This window comes from Vidua macroura, chromosome 25 (genome assembly GCF_024509145.1).
Source record: "Vidua macroura isolate BioBank_ID:100142 chromosome 25, ASM2450914v1, whole genome shotgun sequence".
NCBI classification, from domain to species: domain Eukaryota; kingdom Metazoa; phylum Chordata; class Aves; order Passeriformes; family Viduidae; genus Vidua; species Vidua macroura.
In genome coordinates this window covers 6,082,291-6,100,721 of record NC_071595.1, presented here as the reverse complement: position 1 = coordinate 6,100,721, position 18,431 = coordinate 6,082,291, and the positions used below count along the sequence as shown (strand labels likewise).

At 50.2% G+C, this 18,431-nt stretch overlaps 1 protein-coding gene across 1 annotated transcript in view; it reads left to right on the top strand.

The window, feature by feature from the left end:
• Window positions 1–18,431, top strand: part of HIVEP3 (HIVEP zinc finger 3) — a 74,673-nt gene that overhangs the window by 11,969 nt on the left and 44,273 nt on the right. Inside the window, exon 4 of the mRNA XM_053998705.1 lies at window positions 3,654–3,799. Coding sequence (XP_053854680.1) covers window positions 3,654–3,799 — 146 coding nt within the window. The remainder of the gene's footprint in view (window positions 1–3,653; window positions 3,800–18,431) is intronic.

Below are 18,431 nucleotides of genomic sequence, written 5' to 3'. Positions count from 1 at the left end.
AAGGGAGATTTGCAAGTGTATTTAGGCCCCTGAAGAAGCACAAAGGATGACAGTGGCATTTATAAAAGTGCCTCAGTGGGTCAGACACGTTGTGTTTAACACCCCTGTGGTTTGGTCCGTTTGGTCCATAGCTGTCCACCTGCTTTTCCAGGTACTTAAGGATATTTTATGCCTGGTTTTACAGTTAGGATCTCACAGTGGCTTCCCAGGGGCAGAGCTCCCCCAAGGCATTGCCCACAAGGGCACAGAAGTCTTTAAGACCCTCCTGTGAGCTGCCTAATTTTATGTATCTCATTTTAAAGCCAGACTTTACCCTTCCTGCTTAGTGCTGAACCAAACAGATCCCTTTAATCCAGATCATGTTCATGTAGATTAGCAAACAGAATCGCTCTAAAGATTTTGCAATTTGATATTCATCTCAAGTCAATTTATATTGATGGATTATTCATTTTATTTCTGTGTCATGAAATGAACTCTGAATATTAAATTTATCATAATCGCTGCTGCAGCTGCTGCTTATAAATATGTCTTAAATACACAGTAGAATCGCTTTGATTCAATAAATCTTTATTTCTATTCAGCATTTCCATCACTCTCCTGCAGAAATCCAAGAGACAGATTTCTATGGACACAGGGGCAGATAATTGCCTGAGCAGTGCAATAACCACGCTGAGATTTATGCACTATTTTTTCCAAGGGTTTTATCTGAGTGGTGCCATAGCATCCTCAATTTCAATCCCTAAAGGAAGTGCCTGTGCTGCCCTGGGCCCTGCTCTTTGCCATGGTGCTAAAACCCACACCCAGTGTGTGTCCAGAGGTACCAGACCCTCCCGCCCTGAGGGGAGAGGTTAAACGGGAATGGTTCAGCCCTCACTCATCCAAACCCACATTTCACTGCATGCATTTCCCCCAAAGCCTCCTAAACTCCCTCAACCAACCCCTCCAAGCTGCCTGGTGGTGCAGGTTCAGGTTAGGGTTAGGAAGAGTTCACCCTGCCCGGTTCACCTGGGAAAGAGCGGATCCTAAACCCAGCCCTCCTCCCCGCGTGGCTGGCAGAACCCCTGAGAGCTGCAGCCGAGATAAATCGAATTCTTGCCAAGCACAGCACTAATTTGTGATCAGTGGGAGTGAAATCCTCCGTGCAGGGTTTAAAACACGGGTGGGGAAGCAGCGGCTGCCAGGACGTGCAGCAGCAGTAGCATCACTCCAGGGTTGGAGTCCAACCCTCAGCTAACCCTGCTCTGGCTCCTTCCCTTCGAGATTCCCTCCTTTATGTAACCCCAGGTTGTCAGTCGGCCTCCCAGGAGATGTAAAAAAGCTCTGGTGTTTTGTACAGTTCTGCATGCAGCAAACAGTAGTTCTGTACGTGCTGTCTCCGTCCTTGGCTTGGGGTTTAAATTTCCAGTGGGATTTGCCGAGCAGATAATTCCGGAATTCCGGAGTGGCTGCGGGCTCCAGCGTGCATGTAGGGATGGCTGGTGACACTGTACTGGGGCTTGCACTCTCTGTAAATTCCAACAAGATTGTAAAAGGGGATAGTAGTGACTGTATGATTTTGGCTCTCTGGTGCCTTTCATCTGTCAATGTTTTTGTGCTTTCGAAAGTTGCAATAAATAAACCTCGTGCTACATCTAGCAAGTCAATTGTTTTGTATTCCTCAGTGAACCTGGGAAGGTTGTCCCTAGCAGTGTTCTGAGCCCATAGCTCCTATCAGGAGGTGAAGTCACAACCCTAAAAGTTTAATTTTTGAGGGTTCTGAGTGTCTCCTGCTGCTGATTTCCTCACTGTCATCTCCATGCCCACAGCCACCAGCTCAAGACCATTCCTGCTGTTAAATGGTTCAAATGGTTCCTGGCAGTGTTTTGCTCTGGGCCTTTTGTCATGAAATTCCTGGCACTTTTAGGGACATGGGACAGCACAGGGACCATTCCCAGGAGGCTTCTAGGATGGGTGTGTGGATGGTGTGGACATGGGGCTGATCTGGCCCCAAGGACAGAGAGCAGCCCTGGGTGCATTTAACGCTCTGAGCTGAGCTCCTGAAATTCCTGGGCAAATTTGAAATGCTTGACCCCAGTTCTGCAAAGCAACTTTTGAGCGAGTCCATCCCTCCTCCTGCTGAGCATCCCGTGGCAGTTCCAGCAGCTGGGGGGGCTGGGTTATATCCCACTGGATTCTGTAGGACTCTGTTGGAGCTGCTCACTCTGCGGCTTCCCCCAAACCCAGGGGAGACAAAGAGGCTCCACTGGGGTGATTCATCCCCCTACAGACAAGGCTGAGGTGAGGCAGGTGAGTCACCTGGGCAGCTGCCACTCCTGCCAGCCAGAGCCAAGGGTGACCAGCTCTGCTTCAGGCTTCAGGGGCTGCCTGCAGGCCAAAACCCCTCCAAAAACTGCTCTCAGCTGCCTGCAGCCTGTTTCCATCAATTACAGATACTGTGAGGATATGGATCCAGGATCCTCATCCAGGACACGGATTCAGCTGAATGTCAGAGTGATTGTGTGAGAAGTGACCTGGGGGAAAGGCATCTGCTTTCCTTTCCCTGGAGATCCCTGGGTTTGTCCTGTTGGGCTGTAGGGGATCAACATCCCAACATTTCATTCCAGGTGTGGAGAGCTCTCCCTGGCTTTGTCCTGTTAGGATTTAGGGGGCAACATCCCAACATTTCATTCCAGGTTGGAGAGCTCACCTACATTTGTTTTGTTAGGATTTAGAGGGCAACATCCCATTATTTCATTCCTTAGGTGTGGGGAGCTCTCCCTGGGTTTGTCCCATGATTTAGGACATCCCAACATTTCATTCCAGGTGTGGGGAGCTCTCCCTGGGTTTGTCCAGTTAGGATTTAAGGGGCAACATCCCAACATTTCATTCCAGGTGTGGGGAGCTCTCCCTCATCCCACCCACAGAGGCAGCTTTGATGTTTAGGTCCATCCTATAACAAACAGTGTGCATCGTGTAGGTGAGGTGTCAGGGCATGACTTAAACCTTGGGCTAGACAAGGTTTAGACACAAAACCCCCTCAACGAGTGGCAATTTAACAGTGAAAAAGCAGATTTGGCCCTGGGAACATGTGGGGAGGTTGAGGATTCTTTTCTCCCGTGGGTTTTGTGGCTTTCTCTGGGCTGCGCCCTTGGCAGCGGGGTTGCAGTGAAAGGAAATCACCCAGGAGCGCTGATTTATGTCAGGCTAGGGTGGCTGAAATCCAAATTTGTGTGAATGTGTGCGAATGTGGGGGAAACCCGGAGGTTCAGTGCACAAATTCTGCGGATGCCTCCTCTCCAGACCTTTCAGATGTGCATTGCAGAGAGAGGATTATCCAGGGACGGAGATTTGGGAACAGAGACCCCACATGCTCAGAGTCACCCCAGCCACCACACTTCTCTTCATCCTTCATTTTTCCAGTTGGCAAAGGCTGGATAACCTGGAGGGAGCAATTAAAAAACTTGTCAGGGGTCACAGTAAATAACACCACAACCCGCAGGGCCCCAAATCCAGCAGCAGGGCCCCATTTGTTAGGGGGGTGCCCCAGTTCCAGCCCCTGGTGTCAGGAGCGGCGCTGGGGACGCCGCTGGCTCTGCTGGGGCTGTTTGCTCTGTGTGTGCCTGCCAGTGATTCTGTCTGTAATCATGGATTGTTTTGCTCTTTTGGGGAGATAGGTTCATTTGCCTTCGCTCCTTTCTAATGAAGGTCGAAAAGATATAACTAGAGCTGAGAAGGAAGAGGAGAAAAGGGGAAAATCAGAAGAAGAGGCTCTTGTGACCAAGCGAGGGGAGCCGGTGAGGATCAAGATCTTTGAAGGAGGGTGAGTGTCTCGTTTTATTTCTCTTCTTGTGTCTCACACTCGTGTCGAGTTGTTACAATGATGGCAAGGTGCCACTGGAGGTGAGCAAATGGAGCTGGATTTCAGTTTATTTTCCACAGCCACTGTTATGAAACTCAGCCCTCCAGATCTGGAGTGCATAAATTTCCTATTTTTGAGCTGTCTTGAAGTCAGCAGTCACCTGGATCTCTTTTCTGAGCGGGTGTTTGAGTGAAGAGCACAAATCCATCTCGCAGCTGTCTCTGAGGTGACAGAGGTGCACTCTGCATCTCCTCAATCTTTCCAGAGCCTTCTCCTGGAAATGATGTTCCTGATGGTTGTTCCCATTCCGAGGAGGATCTGGGCAGGTCTTTCCTGATGCCTGGGGTTTGGGTGGGGAACAAAAGAAGTGTTTTGTTCATGTGATTTCCATCCCACCCAACTGAAATAGCTCAAACCAGAATGGATGCAAGGCCTTAATTTGATGTGTATCCTAAACCTCGGCTCCAGGTAATCCAGAGGCGCCTCAGGAATTCAGCACTGGTCTAATGCTGCTGTTTATTTCTTAAAAATTTAAAAAAAATATCTCACAAGCAATGTGTGGGTTGCAATTAAAGACCATCCTTCCTGGGTGTTGCAGAGGAGGCCAAATTGGTGCAAGCAATTTCCAGCAGGATTTATCAGTTCTGCCCTTGCTGTTGGGTGGTCTTGGTTTCTGTGTGTTAGAAAAAGGCTTTCATTAGGCTGTGCTTGTGGTTTTTCTGCTGTTACCAGATGAAATTTGCTTTTATTTTAAAATACCTTTCTAGCAGATGGTCAAACTAGCAAAGCAAGAGGGAAAATCAGTGCTTTGGGACAGGAGAGCTGCTTGTTGGTCAGGAGAACTCAGCTCTGCCCCAGCTGTGGGCTCTGTGCGCCCAGCTCGGGTCTGGGCAGGGAGTGGGGGGTGCAAAGAGCCAAACAGGGCCAACGCTGCCGTGGCTGTGGCCTGACACGACTCAGGAGCAGCAGAATGAGAAATTTGATGGGCTCAGTAAATCTCTGTCACCCTCCCGCAGCAGATGGGACCCCTGGGACCCACTGGGATGGGTTTTGTTCCCTTCAGTCCCATGGGAACCTCAGTTCCCCTGGACTGGGTGCTCCCTGTGGCTGCTCAGGGGGACTCTTGCATTCCTTCCTGGCCCTGATTAAAGCAGCTCAGCATTACCATGACTGAAAATCCCCCTGCCCCTCTCAGAGCAGCTCGGGGGGCCCTCAGTGCTGCACCCCTCGTGCTGTGCTCACACAGGGGTGGCTTTGTCCCCAGTCCCAGCACAGCCAAGGGACAGCGGGGTCTGTGCCGCTGTCAGGGTCTAATGCTGCTGTTTATTTCTTAAAAAAATTTAATTGCTCTTCCTGTTTGCTGCCATTCTCTGAGAGCAGAGGGCTGGGCACACTCAGGCCGTGTCCTTCTGCATGGCAGACACAAACCAAAGCTCTGTGCCATCCAGCACCAGGCAGTGTGCCAGCCATCCTGAACCTGTGCTGCGTTTGATTTTAAACTCCCTGTGGCTCTGCCCGTGTCCCTCCGGCTGGGACACACCAGGAGGTCCCAGCAATGAATTCCATGCCTGAATTCCGTGTCTGGATGTCAGGGCAGTGCCCAGGGCCAGCAGGACAGGCTGTGCTCCCAGGCTGCTCCGTGTGCTCCCTGACTCATTCCCACAAGGTTTTGGTGTCACAGCAGCCAGGACCTTTTCCTGCTGCTCCTTCCCAGGTGTCTGCCAGGACCTTTTCCTGCAGATAAATCCACAGGGTGCCTGGTCTCTTCTGCAAGCTCCCAAATGGATCAGACTCCCTTTCCTGGCCATCTCTTGAAAATGTTTTACACCGAGTGCAGCCATTTTCAAGACATTATTTCACTCTCTTATTTTGCTCTTTTTCCCTATAAAAATTTCTTCCTTGACTCATTTTGCCCCTTATTTATTGGTTTCACAGTGAATGCTGCTGGCCAGGCCCATCCTTCTAGGGGATGCAGTTGGCTTCAAAGCTTTTGGATCCATCCCATGCTTTTTTGTCTCAACCAAGGAGTGAGATTATAAGAAATTCACAAAAGGTCAACTCTTTTAGCTCCTTCTTCCCCTCATTTTTTATTTCCTTGGAGCTCTTGCCTTTCTCTCTGCCATCTTCAGCACTTTTCCTTCTGTAGAGTCATCTGGCTTCCCCAGTCCCATCACTTTCCCCCTCAGAGCACTTCCAGGACCATCTCTGAGATTTCTCCTGCTGCTCTCCAGCCTCCTGGCTGGAATTTTATTCCTTGGCTTTCAGGGAAGACCAGAAAAAGCCAAATTTCTTCTTTTCACCATTCCCACTTGTCAGGAAGGAACTCATGAGCGCTGGGGGCAGCTTGGCTCCCCTGCTCTCCCTTGGAGTTTCTCCTCCACAGCTCTGGGAGTGGATGCCTCCTTTTGTTTCCCCCTGGGAAAGGGTTTGGATCCAGCACTTGCAGGTTCCTTGAGCCTGGGGGTTCCTTGAGCCTGGCTTTGGGATCGGGGCTCAGTAGTGCCGGGTATGGGGCTCAGTCCTTCCCTCCCCGCTCTCCGCGTGAAGGATTTGTGGTGCCAGCTCAGGATGTGGCCCTGGGGTCCCGGGAGGAGCTGGCTGTGGAGGTTTCCAGCTCCTGGTGAGTTCCCAGCCCTTCCAGCACAGGCTCCTGATGGGAAGGGGCTCTGCAGACCCTCGCAGCCTCTCTGGTGCCTGGAAGCCTCAGGAGGGACGTGCATGGTCCTGCCTTAACCTCTCCACATTAAACTGGGGCTGGGGTCCATGGAGTTTTCTGTTGGAAGAACAAATTCCTCTTGGAGAGGAATTGAGTGCCTTGAGGTCACTCCACGTGTAACTTCAGCCGCAGCTTTTTACTTGTAATCGTGGAATTCTGTCAGGCTGGATCAATCCCCATCGTGAGCAGATGGCCCCAGCCCTTGGCTGGGAGGTTGGAGTCATTTGACACCCCAAGGACGGGCTGGAGGCTGCACAGGCTCCTGGGGTTGTGTTTGGGAGAACCATTAAACAGCCAGGTCAATGCCTGAGCTCCTCAAGGAGCCAATCAAAAGATCCACTGGGCTCGTCCTGAGGGATGCTGTGGTGGTCTGGAGCAGGGAACATGATCTCTGAAGGTCAGGCTGGCCAGCAGCGCCGCAGGAGAAGTGCTGTGGTTCCTTGGTGGCTCGGTGTCACCTTCACCACCCCCCTGGGGTGCCCATTCTGCAATCTGACATCATGGAACCAGAGACTGGTATCGACCTGGTGTGGGAGTGGGGTCTGTGCTGCTCTCAGGGTCTGCTCAGGGACGTGCTCCCTGCTTGCTGCCATTCCCACGATGGAACCTGAGAGCAGAGGGGTGGGGATGCTCCATCCACAGCCCAGCCCTCTGTGCTGTTACGGGGACAATTAGTTGGTTTAGTTAATTAGTTATTTACAACCAGTGGGAAAAACAGTACCAAGATATATAAAGCTAAAAACCTTAACTGACATCCCCAAAGCAGTGCCATGTACAGTGAAAACTACATTTTCTCTTTGGAAAACTGGTCCTTCTTTACTGCTTTAGGGAATAAAACACTTATGGCTGTAACATTATGATCGGAGGCACAAACATCTGAGTATCCTGGCATTCCCACCTTAAAAAGCACCTTCCCTTTACACCACCCCATGGAAAAAACCCACACATCCACACGAAGGGCTCTTGTTTTTCACTTCAGAGGGATGCTCAGAGTGGAGCTGTGCCCCAAAGGCTGCTCCGCTTTGCAGTTCGGAGGAATCCAAACTCTTCCCTCTTTGTCGTCACCAAAATGTGACAGAGGTGGAGGTGCCCGGCCATGGGATCTCCTGAACTGGGGTCCTGAACCCTCATCTCCCTCGAGCCTGGGTGAAGCCCCTTCCTGAATGACTGGGGGTGTGCCTGAGGCTGGACTTCACCTTCCCTGTTGAGCCCCACGGCTGAGGGCTGGAGCTGCCATGGAGCCCTTCCCTTCCCTTCCCTTCCCTTCCCTTCCCTTCCCTTCCCTTCCCTTCCCTTCCCTTCCCTTCCCTTCCCTTCCCTTCCCTTCCCTTCCCTTCCCTTCCCTTCCCTTCCCTTCCCTTCCCTTCCCTTCCCTTCCCTTCCCTTCCCTTCCCTTCCCTTCCCTTCCCTTCCCTTCCCTTCCCTTCCCTTCCCTTCCCTTCCCTTCCCTTCCCTTCCCTTCCCTTCCCTTCCCTTCCCTTCCCTTCCCTTCCCTTCCCTTCCCTTCCCTTCCCTTCCCTTCCCTTCCCTTCCCTTCCCTTCCCTTCCCTTCCCTTCCCTTCCCTTCCCTTCCCTCTTTTGGGGTTTTAGGCACCCAGGAACACCACAGAACCCTAAATCTGCCTCCCTCAGCCTCAACAGCAAAAGATTTTCTTCTGGTTGAAGGAAAACGGAGAAAATGGTGCTGATTTATCAGATTTGAACATGACCCCTAATCAGTGGATGAATAAGGAGAAAATCCCCACCTGGGCTTACCCACGAGCTGCTCTGAGCCTCCCTGCCCCCCTCTCCTCCCAGTTCTTTGCTGTGGGAGCTGGGGTGGCTTCTCGGGGCTGATGTCACCCCACTCCCCTGGCCAGCCCGGGAAGTGCAGCTCCCTCGGGGCGCACCTGTGGAAATCCCCTGGCACAGCCCGGCCGGGCTCTGCTCCCCGGACAAAGGCTCTGTGTTGAACGAGCAGAGTTCCCCAGCTGTGACCCCAAGCCCTGCGAGGGGATTTCCTCGGCTGAGATGAGTTCTGAGAATTCTCCGTGTTTGTTTTGGAAGGAGTCGCTCGTCCCAAAGGCAGGGTTTGAGGGGACCAGGGAAGGAGGAATCCGAGGCACTTCCAGCTGCCCTGAGCACCAGGGACAGCCAAGGGCAGCTCCTTTATTTAACATAAAATGTGGAATCGGGGATTATCCAGGGTAGGAAGGGACCGCAAGGATTCTGGAGTCCTAGCCCTGCACAAAGGCCCCAGATTTACCTGCAAACCTGGCAGAGCCCCAGGGCAGTGCCTGAAATGGGAACACACCTCTGTGGAGCAGGGCTGGGCTTAACCAGGAATCACGGGATCCTGGAACGGTTTGTTTGGGAGGGAACTTAAATCCCAACCACCCCTGCCCTGGTAGGGACACCTCCCACTGTCCCAGGTGCTCCCAGCCCCAGTGTCCAGCCTGGCCTTGGGCACTGCCAGGGATCCAGGGGCAGCCCCAGCTGCTCTGGCAATTCCAGCCCAGCCCCTCCCCACCCTGCCAGGGAACAATTCCCAATTCCCAAGATCCCATCCAGCCCTGCCCTCTGGCACTGGGAGCCATTCCCTGGCTCCTGTCCCTGCAGGCCTTGTCCCCAGTCCCTCTGCAGCTCTCCTGGAGCCCCTTCAGGCCCTGCAGGGGCTCTGAGCTCTCCCTGGAGCTTCTCCTCTCCAGGGGAGCACCCCCAGCTCTCCCAGCCTGAATATTTTGCTCCATTCCTAGATATAAGCAAACAATTCCTGTAATTTACATTTTTGAGTGAAAGGGGTTTTCCTGAGTCTGTTTACTTTGCATGGCCAGGAGAAATTGGTGCTCAGACTTTTCCACGAGGCTGCTGGTGCCAGACTGACCACTCAGCGTCCACTGGAGCATCTCCTGGGGTTCTGGCTGCTGGATTTCCCCTGTGCTGGGAAGTGCTGAGCAGGCACTGCTGAGCCCTCCTGGCAGTCTCAGAATCACGGGATCACGGCGTGCTTTGGGTTGGTTTGGAAGGGACCTTAAAGCCCATCTCATCCCAACCCCCTCCGCGGGCAGGGCTGCCCCCCATGAAATCCCATCCCGGGTGTGCCAAGCTCTCCCTGCAACGCCAATTTAAAGCCTCAAGCATCATCCTGTGCACTGGAGTTTATGCTGCCTTCATAAAGGATATTTTAATTAAAAAGTGGGGTTTATGTGTGGAATTGTTGGTTGTTTTTCAGCCAGGACTTCACCAGCAGTGCAGAGGGGGGGTTCATATCCCTCTGAGCCCCCCAGGGACAGCCCTGTTACCCATCAGCCCCAAACACCATTAACCCCCTCGTGGTGGGACGCTGGGAAGAAGGGAGAGCAAACCCTGGACTGGGCTGAGCTCTGCTGAGCAAAAGCTGCTGGCAGCTCTCCAAAATCCCCTCCAGAGGCACCAGGCCCCATCTCCCTCCCAGAATTTGGTTCTCTGCTGGGTTTTCCATGGGGTTTGGGTGTAGCCTGAAGGGTTGTGATGCTCCCACTCACCAGGATCTATCCTGGGTGCCAAGGAAAGCTTCTGGAGCTGGGCCAGGGCAGCTCAGGCTGGAACTCAGGGAAAGGTTCTTCCCCCAGAGGGTGCTGGCACTGCCCAGGCTCCCCAGGGAATGGGCACGGCCCCGAGGCTGCCAGAGCTCCAGGGATGCCCAGGGTGGGGCTGTTGGGGGTCCAGGAGCTGCATCAATGATCCCTGTGGATATTCCAGCTCAGGATGCCCACAGTGGGATTGTTGTGGGGTCTGGGCGGGGTTTGGATTTGGGATTGATGATCCCTGTGGGTCCCTTCCAGCTCAGCACATTCCATGATTCTCTGAGAATGAGGGATGGGGGACATAAAGGATGGGTGAGAAACTTGGACAGCGCTCCAGGGGTGCCCAGGGTGGGGTTGTCGGGGTCCAGGAGCTGCATCAATGATCCCTCTGGATCCCTCCCCACTCTGGATATTCCACGATTCTCCTAAAAGAACCCAAGGTTCAGCATCTTTACACTTTTTTTTTTTTTTTTCTTGAATAGCACAAAACTCCCACTTTTTCGACTTAAAAACCTAATCCAAAGGAGACAAAACACAGCGTGGCAATTTAAGGAAGGAGGGATTTTTAAATTTTCCCAATGCTGGCAAGATGAAAGGAGGAATTGTTTAAGATGCAGCTCAGCTGCTTGAAAAATGCATTCCTTAATAAGAAGAGAGAAAAACAGCAAGGAGAGAAAAATATTTGGAAAATGAAAGGAATCTGTGCTTTTTGCGTTGGAAATAATTATATTCTTGCATTAAAATATACTTAAAAGCCAATATGACAAAAAACTTCAATTCCACAGAAAGAAAATGTTTTTTTTTTTCTTTCTTCCCATAAAGCGTCTTCATGAAAATTTGGATTTTTCTTGTTAATTTTTGGTTTAGTTAAAAAGAAAATATTTTCCCTGGTAACTTGGGGAACAGTCAAAGCGAAAAATCAATTTTTTCCACTGGTTTGTTCAGGAAATCTTTTCTTGGATGGAGAGAGAGGGTGGGAACAGCACTGGGAAGAGGAGGAAAGGCAGAAATTTAACTGTAGAGTCAGAGCAGGAGCAGCAAAGCAAAGGTGTCGCTTGCTGGGCCCTGAGCTTGGCCACTCAGCTGGGTGCAGCGTGCTCTCATGGGACCCCAGCCTGGTGTGGGGTGGGAGGGTCGGAAATCCCATCTCATCCCATAGCTCAGGATGTTCTCATCCATCCCCAGCCTGGTGTGGGGCGGGAGGGTCAGAAATCCCATCTCATCCCATAGCCCAGGGTGCTCTCATGGGATCCCAGCCTGGTGTGGGGTGGATAGGACTGAAATCCCATCTCATCCCATCCCTCAGGATGTTCTCATGGGATCCCAGCCTGGTGTGGGGTGGATAGGACTGAAATCCCATCTCATCCCATAGCCCAGGATGTTCTTATGGGATCCCAGCCTGGTGTGGTGTGGATAGGACTGAAATCCCATCTTATCCCATCCCTCAGGATGTTCTCATCCATCCCCAGCCTGGTTTGGGATTGAAGGGACTGAAATTCCATCTCATCCCAGCCCCCAGGATGTTCTCATGGGACCCCAGCCTGGTGTGGGGTGGGAGGGTTGGGAATCCCATCTTATCCCATCCCTCAGGGTGCTCTCAATGGGATCCCAGCCTGGTTTGGGATCGAAGGGATTGAAATCCCATCTCATCCCATAGCCCAGGGTGTTCTTATGGGATCCCAGCCTGGTGTGGGGTGGATAGGACTGAAATCCCATCTCATCCCATCCCCCAGGGTGCTCTTATGGGATCCCAGCCTGGTTTGGGATCGAAGGGACTGAAATCCCACCTCCTCCCATCCCCCAGGGTGCTCCAAGCCCCATCCAGCCCGGCCTGGCCTGGGGCTGTGTGCCAGAGCGGGCAGAGGGAAGCTGTGGGGTGGCTGCAGCACCATCCCTGCCAGAGCCGCCCCTCAGCAGCCAGGCCTGCCTGCCAGGAGATCCTGGAGAAGAAATTTTCTATAAGGACAAAAAAAAATCATATTAGAAGAAAAATAAGATAAAAGATATAATATAATATTATAATTAGTATCCATTCTAATTATTATATAATTATATAATTATATATCATAGTATATCATTATTTTATTATAATATTATAAGTATTATTATATTTATGATAAATTCACTATATATTATATATACTATTACTATATCATTATAAATTTATATTATATTATATTATATTATATTATTTATATTATATTATATTATTTATATTATATTATTTATATTCGATCATATTACATTCTATTATATTTTAATTATTATAGATATGATAATGAATATATATTATACACTTATATGTTGTTAACAAATATTATTGTATAATATGTAATATATAATATAAAATACATAATATATGATATATGATATATATGATATATAATATATGATATATAATATATAATATAAAATATAGAATATATTTTATATTATATATAATATTTAATATATCATATATAATATTATATATAATATATACTATATTATATATAGTATAAAATATATAATATATGATATATGATATATAATTATATATATACATAGTTATTTTTTTTACTGAAGAAATTTTCTATAATGCAGAAACAACCTCAGGTTATTCACTTTAAATCAGGGGGTTAATTTCTGTCGGGAGCAGCTCTGGGTTGTGGAACCACAGCTGGAGCTTCAGGCACGACCCCAGATGTTACAAACACGGAGTCCCAGACTGGTTTGGGGTGGGAGGAGCCCTAAAGGTCATCTCATCCCCATGCCTGGGGCAGGGAATGCTGTCAGAGCTCCGGGCTTGGAGCTTGGTGTTTTCCTTGCTTTTAGGGCAATAACCTCTGGGTTGGTACCTTTGGGAACGGACCTGAAGGGTCTGTGCAGAGCAACTCAGCATCACCCACATCCAACCTTCTTCCTTTGGTGTCTCCTTAGAGACATAACCCCACCAAACCCCCCAAACCCCATAAAAGCCCCCCAAACCCCCACTAAACCCCTCCAAACCCCATAAAAGCCCCCAAACCCCCACTAAATCCCCCAAAACCCCATTAAACCCCTCGAACCCCCATTAAACCCCCCAAAACCCCATTAAACCCCCCAAACCCCCATTAAACCCCTTCAAACCCCATTAAACTCCCCAAAACCCCACTAAACCCCCCAAAACCCCATTAAACCCCCCAAAACCCCATTAAACCCCTCCAAACCCCACTAAACCCCCCAAGACCCCATTAAACACCCCAAACCCCCATTAAACCCCTTCAAACCTCATTAAACTCCCCAAAACCCCACTAAACCCCCCAAAACCCCATTAAACCCCCCAAAACCCCATTAAACCCCTCCAAACCCCATTAAACCCCCCAAAACACCATTAAACCCCTCCAAACCCCATTAAACCCCTCGAACCCCCATTAAACCCCCCAAAACCCCATTAAACCCCTCGAACCCCCATTAAACCCCTCCAAACTCCATTAAACCCCCCAAAACCCCACTAAACCCCCCAAAACCCCGTTAAACCCCCCGAACCCCCATTAAACTCCCCAAAACCCCACTAAACTCCCCAAAACCCCATTAAACCTCCCCAAAACCCCATTAAACCCCTTCAAAACCCCACTAAACCCCCCAAACCCCATTAAACCCTGCACGTTTGAGTCCACAAGTGTCGCCCTGTTCTTTTGAAAGTTTTAAAGTTCTTTTAAACGTTTTCCATGCCTTCTGATGTTTACATATTTCCACTGGAGTTCTCGCGCATGTTCACGTCAATAATGATTGGTTTGCATTCTTCTTCGCGGGAGGAGAGAGTTGATGGGCTGTTGGTTTGACCAGTGTTGGAGAGGTGGCAATTTCATCCCCCAATCCACTGGCACTTTTAGAATTCTATATATTGCAAAGTCAGAAATAAAGTTCCCTCCTTTTGCTTCCTTTTCCTTCTTTTGCATCTCGAGTGAATACGTGAGTCATTTCGTGTCGTAGTGCGACACATAAGCACAGTCCCCCTTCCCAGCTCCATCCCAGCCCTTGGCTGGATGAGAAAGGATTTTCCAGGCTTGGGCTGTTCCTGCTTTGGGTGCCGGGGCCTGGCCAAGCTTTGGGATTTCAGGATGTCCCCCCCTGCCTCTCCTGGCACAGCAGCTGGGTTTGTGCCCAGAGTTCCTGCACAAGCTGTTCCCCGGCCTCGGCAGCAGCTCCCGGAGTGCTGGAACTGGGACTGGGGCTCCTGACTCACCAGGACTCTTGGATAAACCCTTCTCCTCCCCATCCTCCCGTTCCCTGGTGTGTGAGGGGACGCACAAACTCCTCAGCTTTAAAATATCGGAATATTCCTCGCTGGGAATTGGTGATGTTTCCTGACCTGGACACCTCACTTGACAAAGTGGGTTCCTTCTGCAGTTTATTCCTGTTTTCCCAGGAAATCCAACAAACTCAGAGGATTGAGATGCTTGAGCGTGTCCAGAGGAGGCAACGAGGCTGGAGAGGGGCTGGGAACACAAACCCTGTGACGAACGTTTGAAGGAGCTGGGGTTGTTCAGCCTGGAGAAGAGCAGGCTCAGAGGTGACCTCATTGCTCTCCACAACTCCCTGAAGGGAGGCTGCAGACAGGTGGGGTCAGTCTCTTCCACTGGGCAGCACTGACAGAACAAGAGGACACAGCCTCAAGCTGCATCAGGGAAGGTACAGGTTGGATATTAGGAAAAAAAAAATTCACTGAAAGAATAATAAAGTTCTGGAATTGTCTTCCCAGGGAGGTGGTGGAATCACCATCTCTGGATGTGTTTAAAAAAGACTGGACATGGCACTTGGTGCTATAGTCTGGTTGAGGTGTCAGGGCATGGGTTGGACTTGATGATCTTAGAGGTCTCTTCCAACCTCATTATCCTGTGATTCTGTGATTCAGCCCAGGTTGTTGTCTGGTTTCCTTCGTTATTTTTCCCCATTTTTTTCTGCCGGCGCAGCCAGCCCCGTTCCCTGACCCGTCCTCGTGGGTGCTCATTTCCCACAGCCAATTATTCAAAACTGTTGTCTGCAGCTTCCTGCCTGACCTCGTGTGGGATGCTCAAGTTTCTGCACGGATTTCCTTCCCCCTAAGAAGCCTGTGAGCATCCAAGCCCTGGGATTCCCCCGTGGTCCCTGGTGGGGGAGGAGGAGGAGGAGAAGGAAGAGGAGGATGCTCTTCCTGTGAGCCCAGCATCCCCAGGGGTTTTCCCAGCATCTTACTCCACTCACCACGGGTTTTATTTTCTCTCTGACAAGAATTCCTGTTTGTTCCCAGCTCCAATCAAGACTTAATAAATGGAATCAAGCAGGAAAATGCCTCTGCTGCCTCTCACAGGTGCCTGGGGTACCTGGCTGGGTACACCTGTGGGGAGTGAAGGGTGCCCCAGTGCCACACTGAGCACTAAAGGAATCAAAATCTACTCATTATTGCATTTTTCCAAGCAATTTATTTGCCTGTAAGACGTGGTAGATGCAAGGATCAGCCCAGGTGGGTAAAGAGGAGCAGCTCCTGCTCTGAGGTGGGCACAAAACTGGGGTGTTCAAAGCAGGATTTCCCTTTCTTCTGCAGGGAAAAGGTGAATTCAGGGAGCAGCGAGGGAGAAAGGGAGCACTGCCCTGCTTGGGAATCTCCTCCATGCCTTGCCAGAGACCTGTGGTCCTGCAGCCCACCCTGTCTCAGTCATTCCTTGGCAAAAATGGGGGCAAATCAAGGATGGCAGGTGTGGTGCTGCATTTTTAGACTTCCTGGCTCTCCTTGGGGCTGGTTAGACCATGCCCAAGTCTGGAGCTTTCATGGAATTCACAGAATTCATGGAATTCACAGAATCCCTGGGTTGGAAGAGACCTTCCAGACCATCGAGTCCAGCCCAGCCCCAACCCCTCAGCTAAACCTTGGCCCCCAGTGCCACATCCAGGCTTGTTTTAAACACACCCAGGGAGGGTGACTCCACCACCTCCCCGGGCAGCCATTCCAGAACTTTATCACTCTTGCCATGAAAAGCTTTTTCCTGCTACCCAACCTGTATTTCCCTTGGGGCAGCTGAGGCTGTGTGCTCTGGTTCTGTCAGCTCCTGGAGAAAGAGCCCAACCCCAGCTGGCCACAGGCACCTTTCAGGAGCTGCAGAGAGTGCTGAGGTCAGCCCTGAGTCTCCTTTTCTCCAGGCTGAGCACCCCCAGCTCCCTCAGCCCTTCCTCACAGGGTTTGTGTTCCCAGCCCCTCTCCAGCCTTGTTACCCCCTCTGGACCCCTCCTTCCCAAACTGAGGGGCCAGAACTGGACACAGCGCTGCAGGTGCTGCCTCTTTCCTGAACTTTTGTGTAATTTCATCTCGTTTTGGGATCGGGGGTTTGCTATGAAACCCTGAGTGCACAACTCAGGGTCATTCCCTGTAGTGAGGCTGAGGTTTTTGGGGTCTGGGAGGGGGAGAAGGGCAACTTGGGGTAGAGTCTGAGGATGGAACCTCTGTGCTGATATGACTTTTATACCATTTTAAAATACAAGATATAAACCAAATGAATTTAGTTTCAATGTAAGTGAATTAGAAACCCACATGAACAGAGAACATTCAGGCTGGGAAATGCCCGTGGGTGTTCCAGGTCTGCAGGGCTGTGGGCAGGGAGGAAATGTCATGAGCTGGGAGCAAATGTGAGCAAATTCAGCTGTTCAAGAGCAGCTGAAGGAACAGGCAGGAGCATTTCACAGAGCCTTGGGCCCACAGGTGAGGGGATTTGGGTGGAAAGGAGCAGGATTTGATGTGACAGACAATTTTGGCCGCTGGACAGGGATGGAGAGAGGCAGAAATTGGTCAGAAGGGAAGAGCTGCAATTATCCAGCAGGTGAGGGACAGGCTGGAAGCTCTGAGCTCTCACAACAAAGAGGGGGGAATGGAATGGAGAGGAAAATGGCTCAGAAATGAGAGAAAAATGGCTCAAGTTGCTGCCAGCAGAGGAGGGAAAAAAGGCTGAGGGTCAGAGCTGACCTTGGGATGGGGAAATGCCAAACTCCCAGGAATGGCTGGATGCAGGTACCAGCTTAAAACACTCCTGGTGGTTTTTTGTTTGCATTTCCACGGGAGCACCTGCCCTCAGTTCCCTAGGAATCAACATTTCCCTAGGAATCAACACTTCCCTGCGGTTTTAGATGCTTTCCTTTGTCAGGGGGTTGAAAATGAAAACGTAGGAGAATCTGTGTGAAGTCCTGCAGCAAATCCCTGATCACCTAGGCTGTCCTTCCTCATCCCGGATTCCCAGGCATGACACAACGCCTGACTCGGAGCCGCGGGGTGACAGGGGCCAAATGTCTGCAATAATGAGCTGTGCCTGTGAGCAGAGCATTCATGGGCTGCTGGCAGAGCTCCAGCCTCCGGGGCTTGCACTTCATCCGTGCAAAATCAGAGCAGGCAAAGGTTTTTTATCAGATTGACTCAGGATTAGGCAGTTCTTAACATCTGCACAGCCAGGCAGCCTCTCCTGGGCAGGGATGCTGTTGGATTAATCCCTTTTCTGACCCAGGGATGGGGCAACTGAGAGGCGTTTTAAAAACATTTTTTTTTTTTAAAACGTTGAGAGCTTTCTACAAATTTCCCACAGGATGGGATTTCTGGGAGGCCTCTGGTGGATTCCAAGCCCTGTGCAATCCCTTAGGAACCTGATGTGCAAACAGGCAGAGCCAGGGCCCAGCGCCTGACACTCCATCCGTGCTCCCCTGGGAATGGGGCAGGAAGATGACTCTGGGAATGTCATTCTGAGCTGCCTGCTGGGACTGCCTTTTCTGTCACTTTCTAATGATGAAAGCATTGTTTTGGGGAGACAGCTCTCTGTGCAAGGCTGATGTTGATCTGATTCCTGTTTGGTGTCTTTTTAGTTTTGAGTTTGGGTTTTTTTTGTGTGTGTGGTTTCTTTCTCTTTGTTTTTTTTGGGATTTTGATTTTTGTTGTTGTCGTTGTTTTTGTTTTGTTGTTTTTTTTTTTTTTTCTTTTAATATTCCCAATGTAGTTGGTTTTCAGTTCTGTTTAGTATCGACTACCAGAGAGTCCTGGGAATGGCAGATGGGATGTGGAATTCTTGGGAATGATGGAAATGATAAAGGTCTGAGAGTAAAATGTGGCTAAATTATGTTTTTAAAAATTAATTTGGGTGTGTATTTCCTATAAAATCCACCCACTGACCAGGGATCCACCTAGAGAGGGACTCCTGAGAGTGGGAATAAAGCCATCTATAGTAAAAAATGCAGCAGACTCAGGGAAGAAATGCTGATGTCTGGCTCCAGATCAGGAGGCTGAAGGACAGCTTTATTAAAACTATACTATATTCCATTAATATACTATTTAAAGAGATACTATCCCATTCTACATACT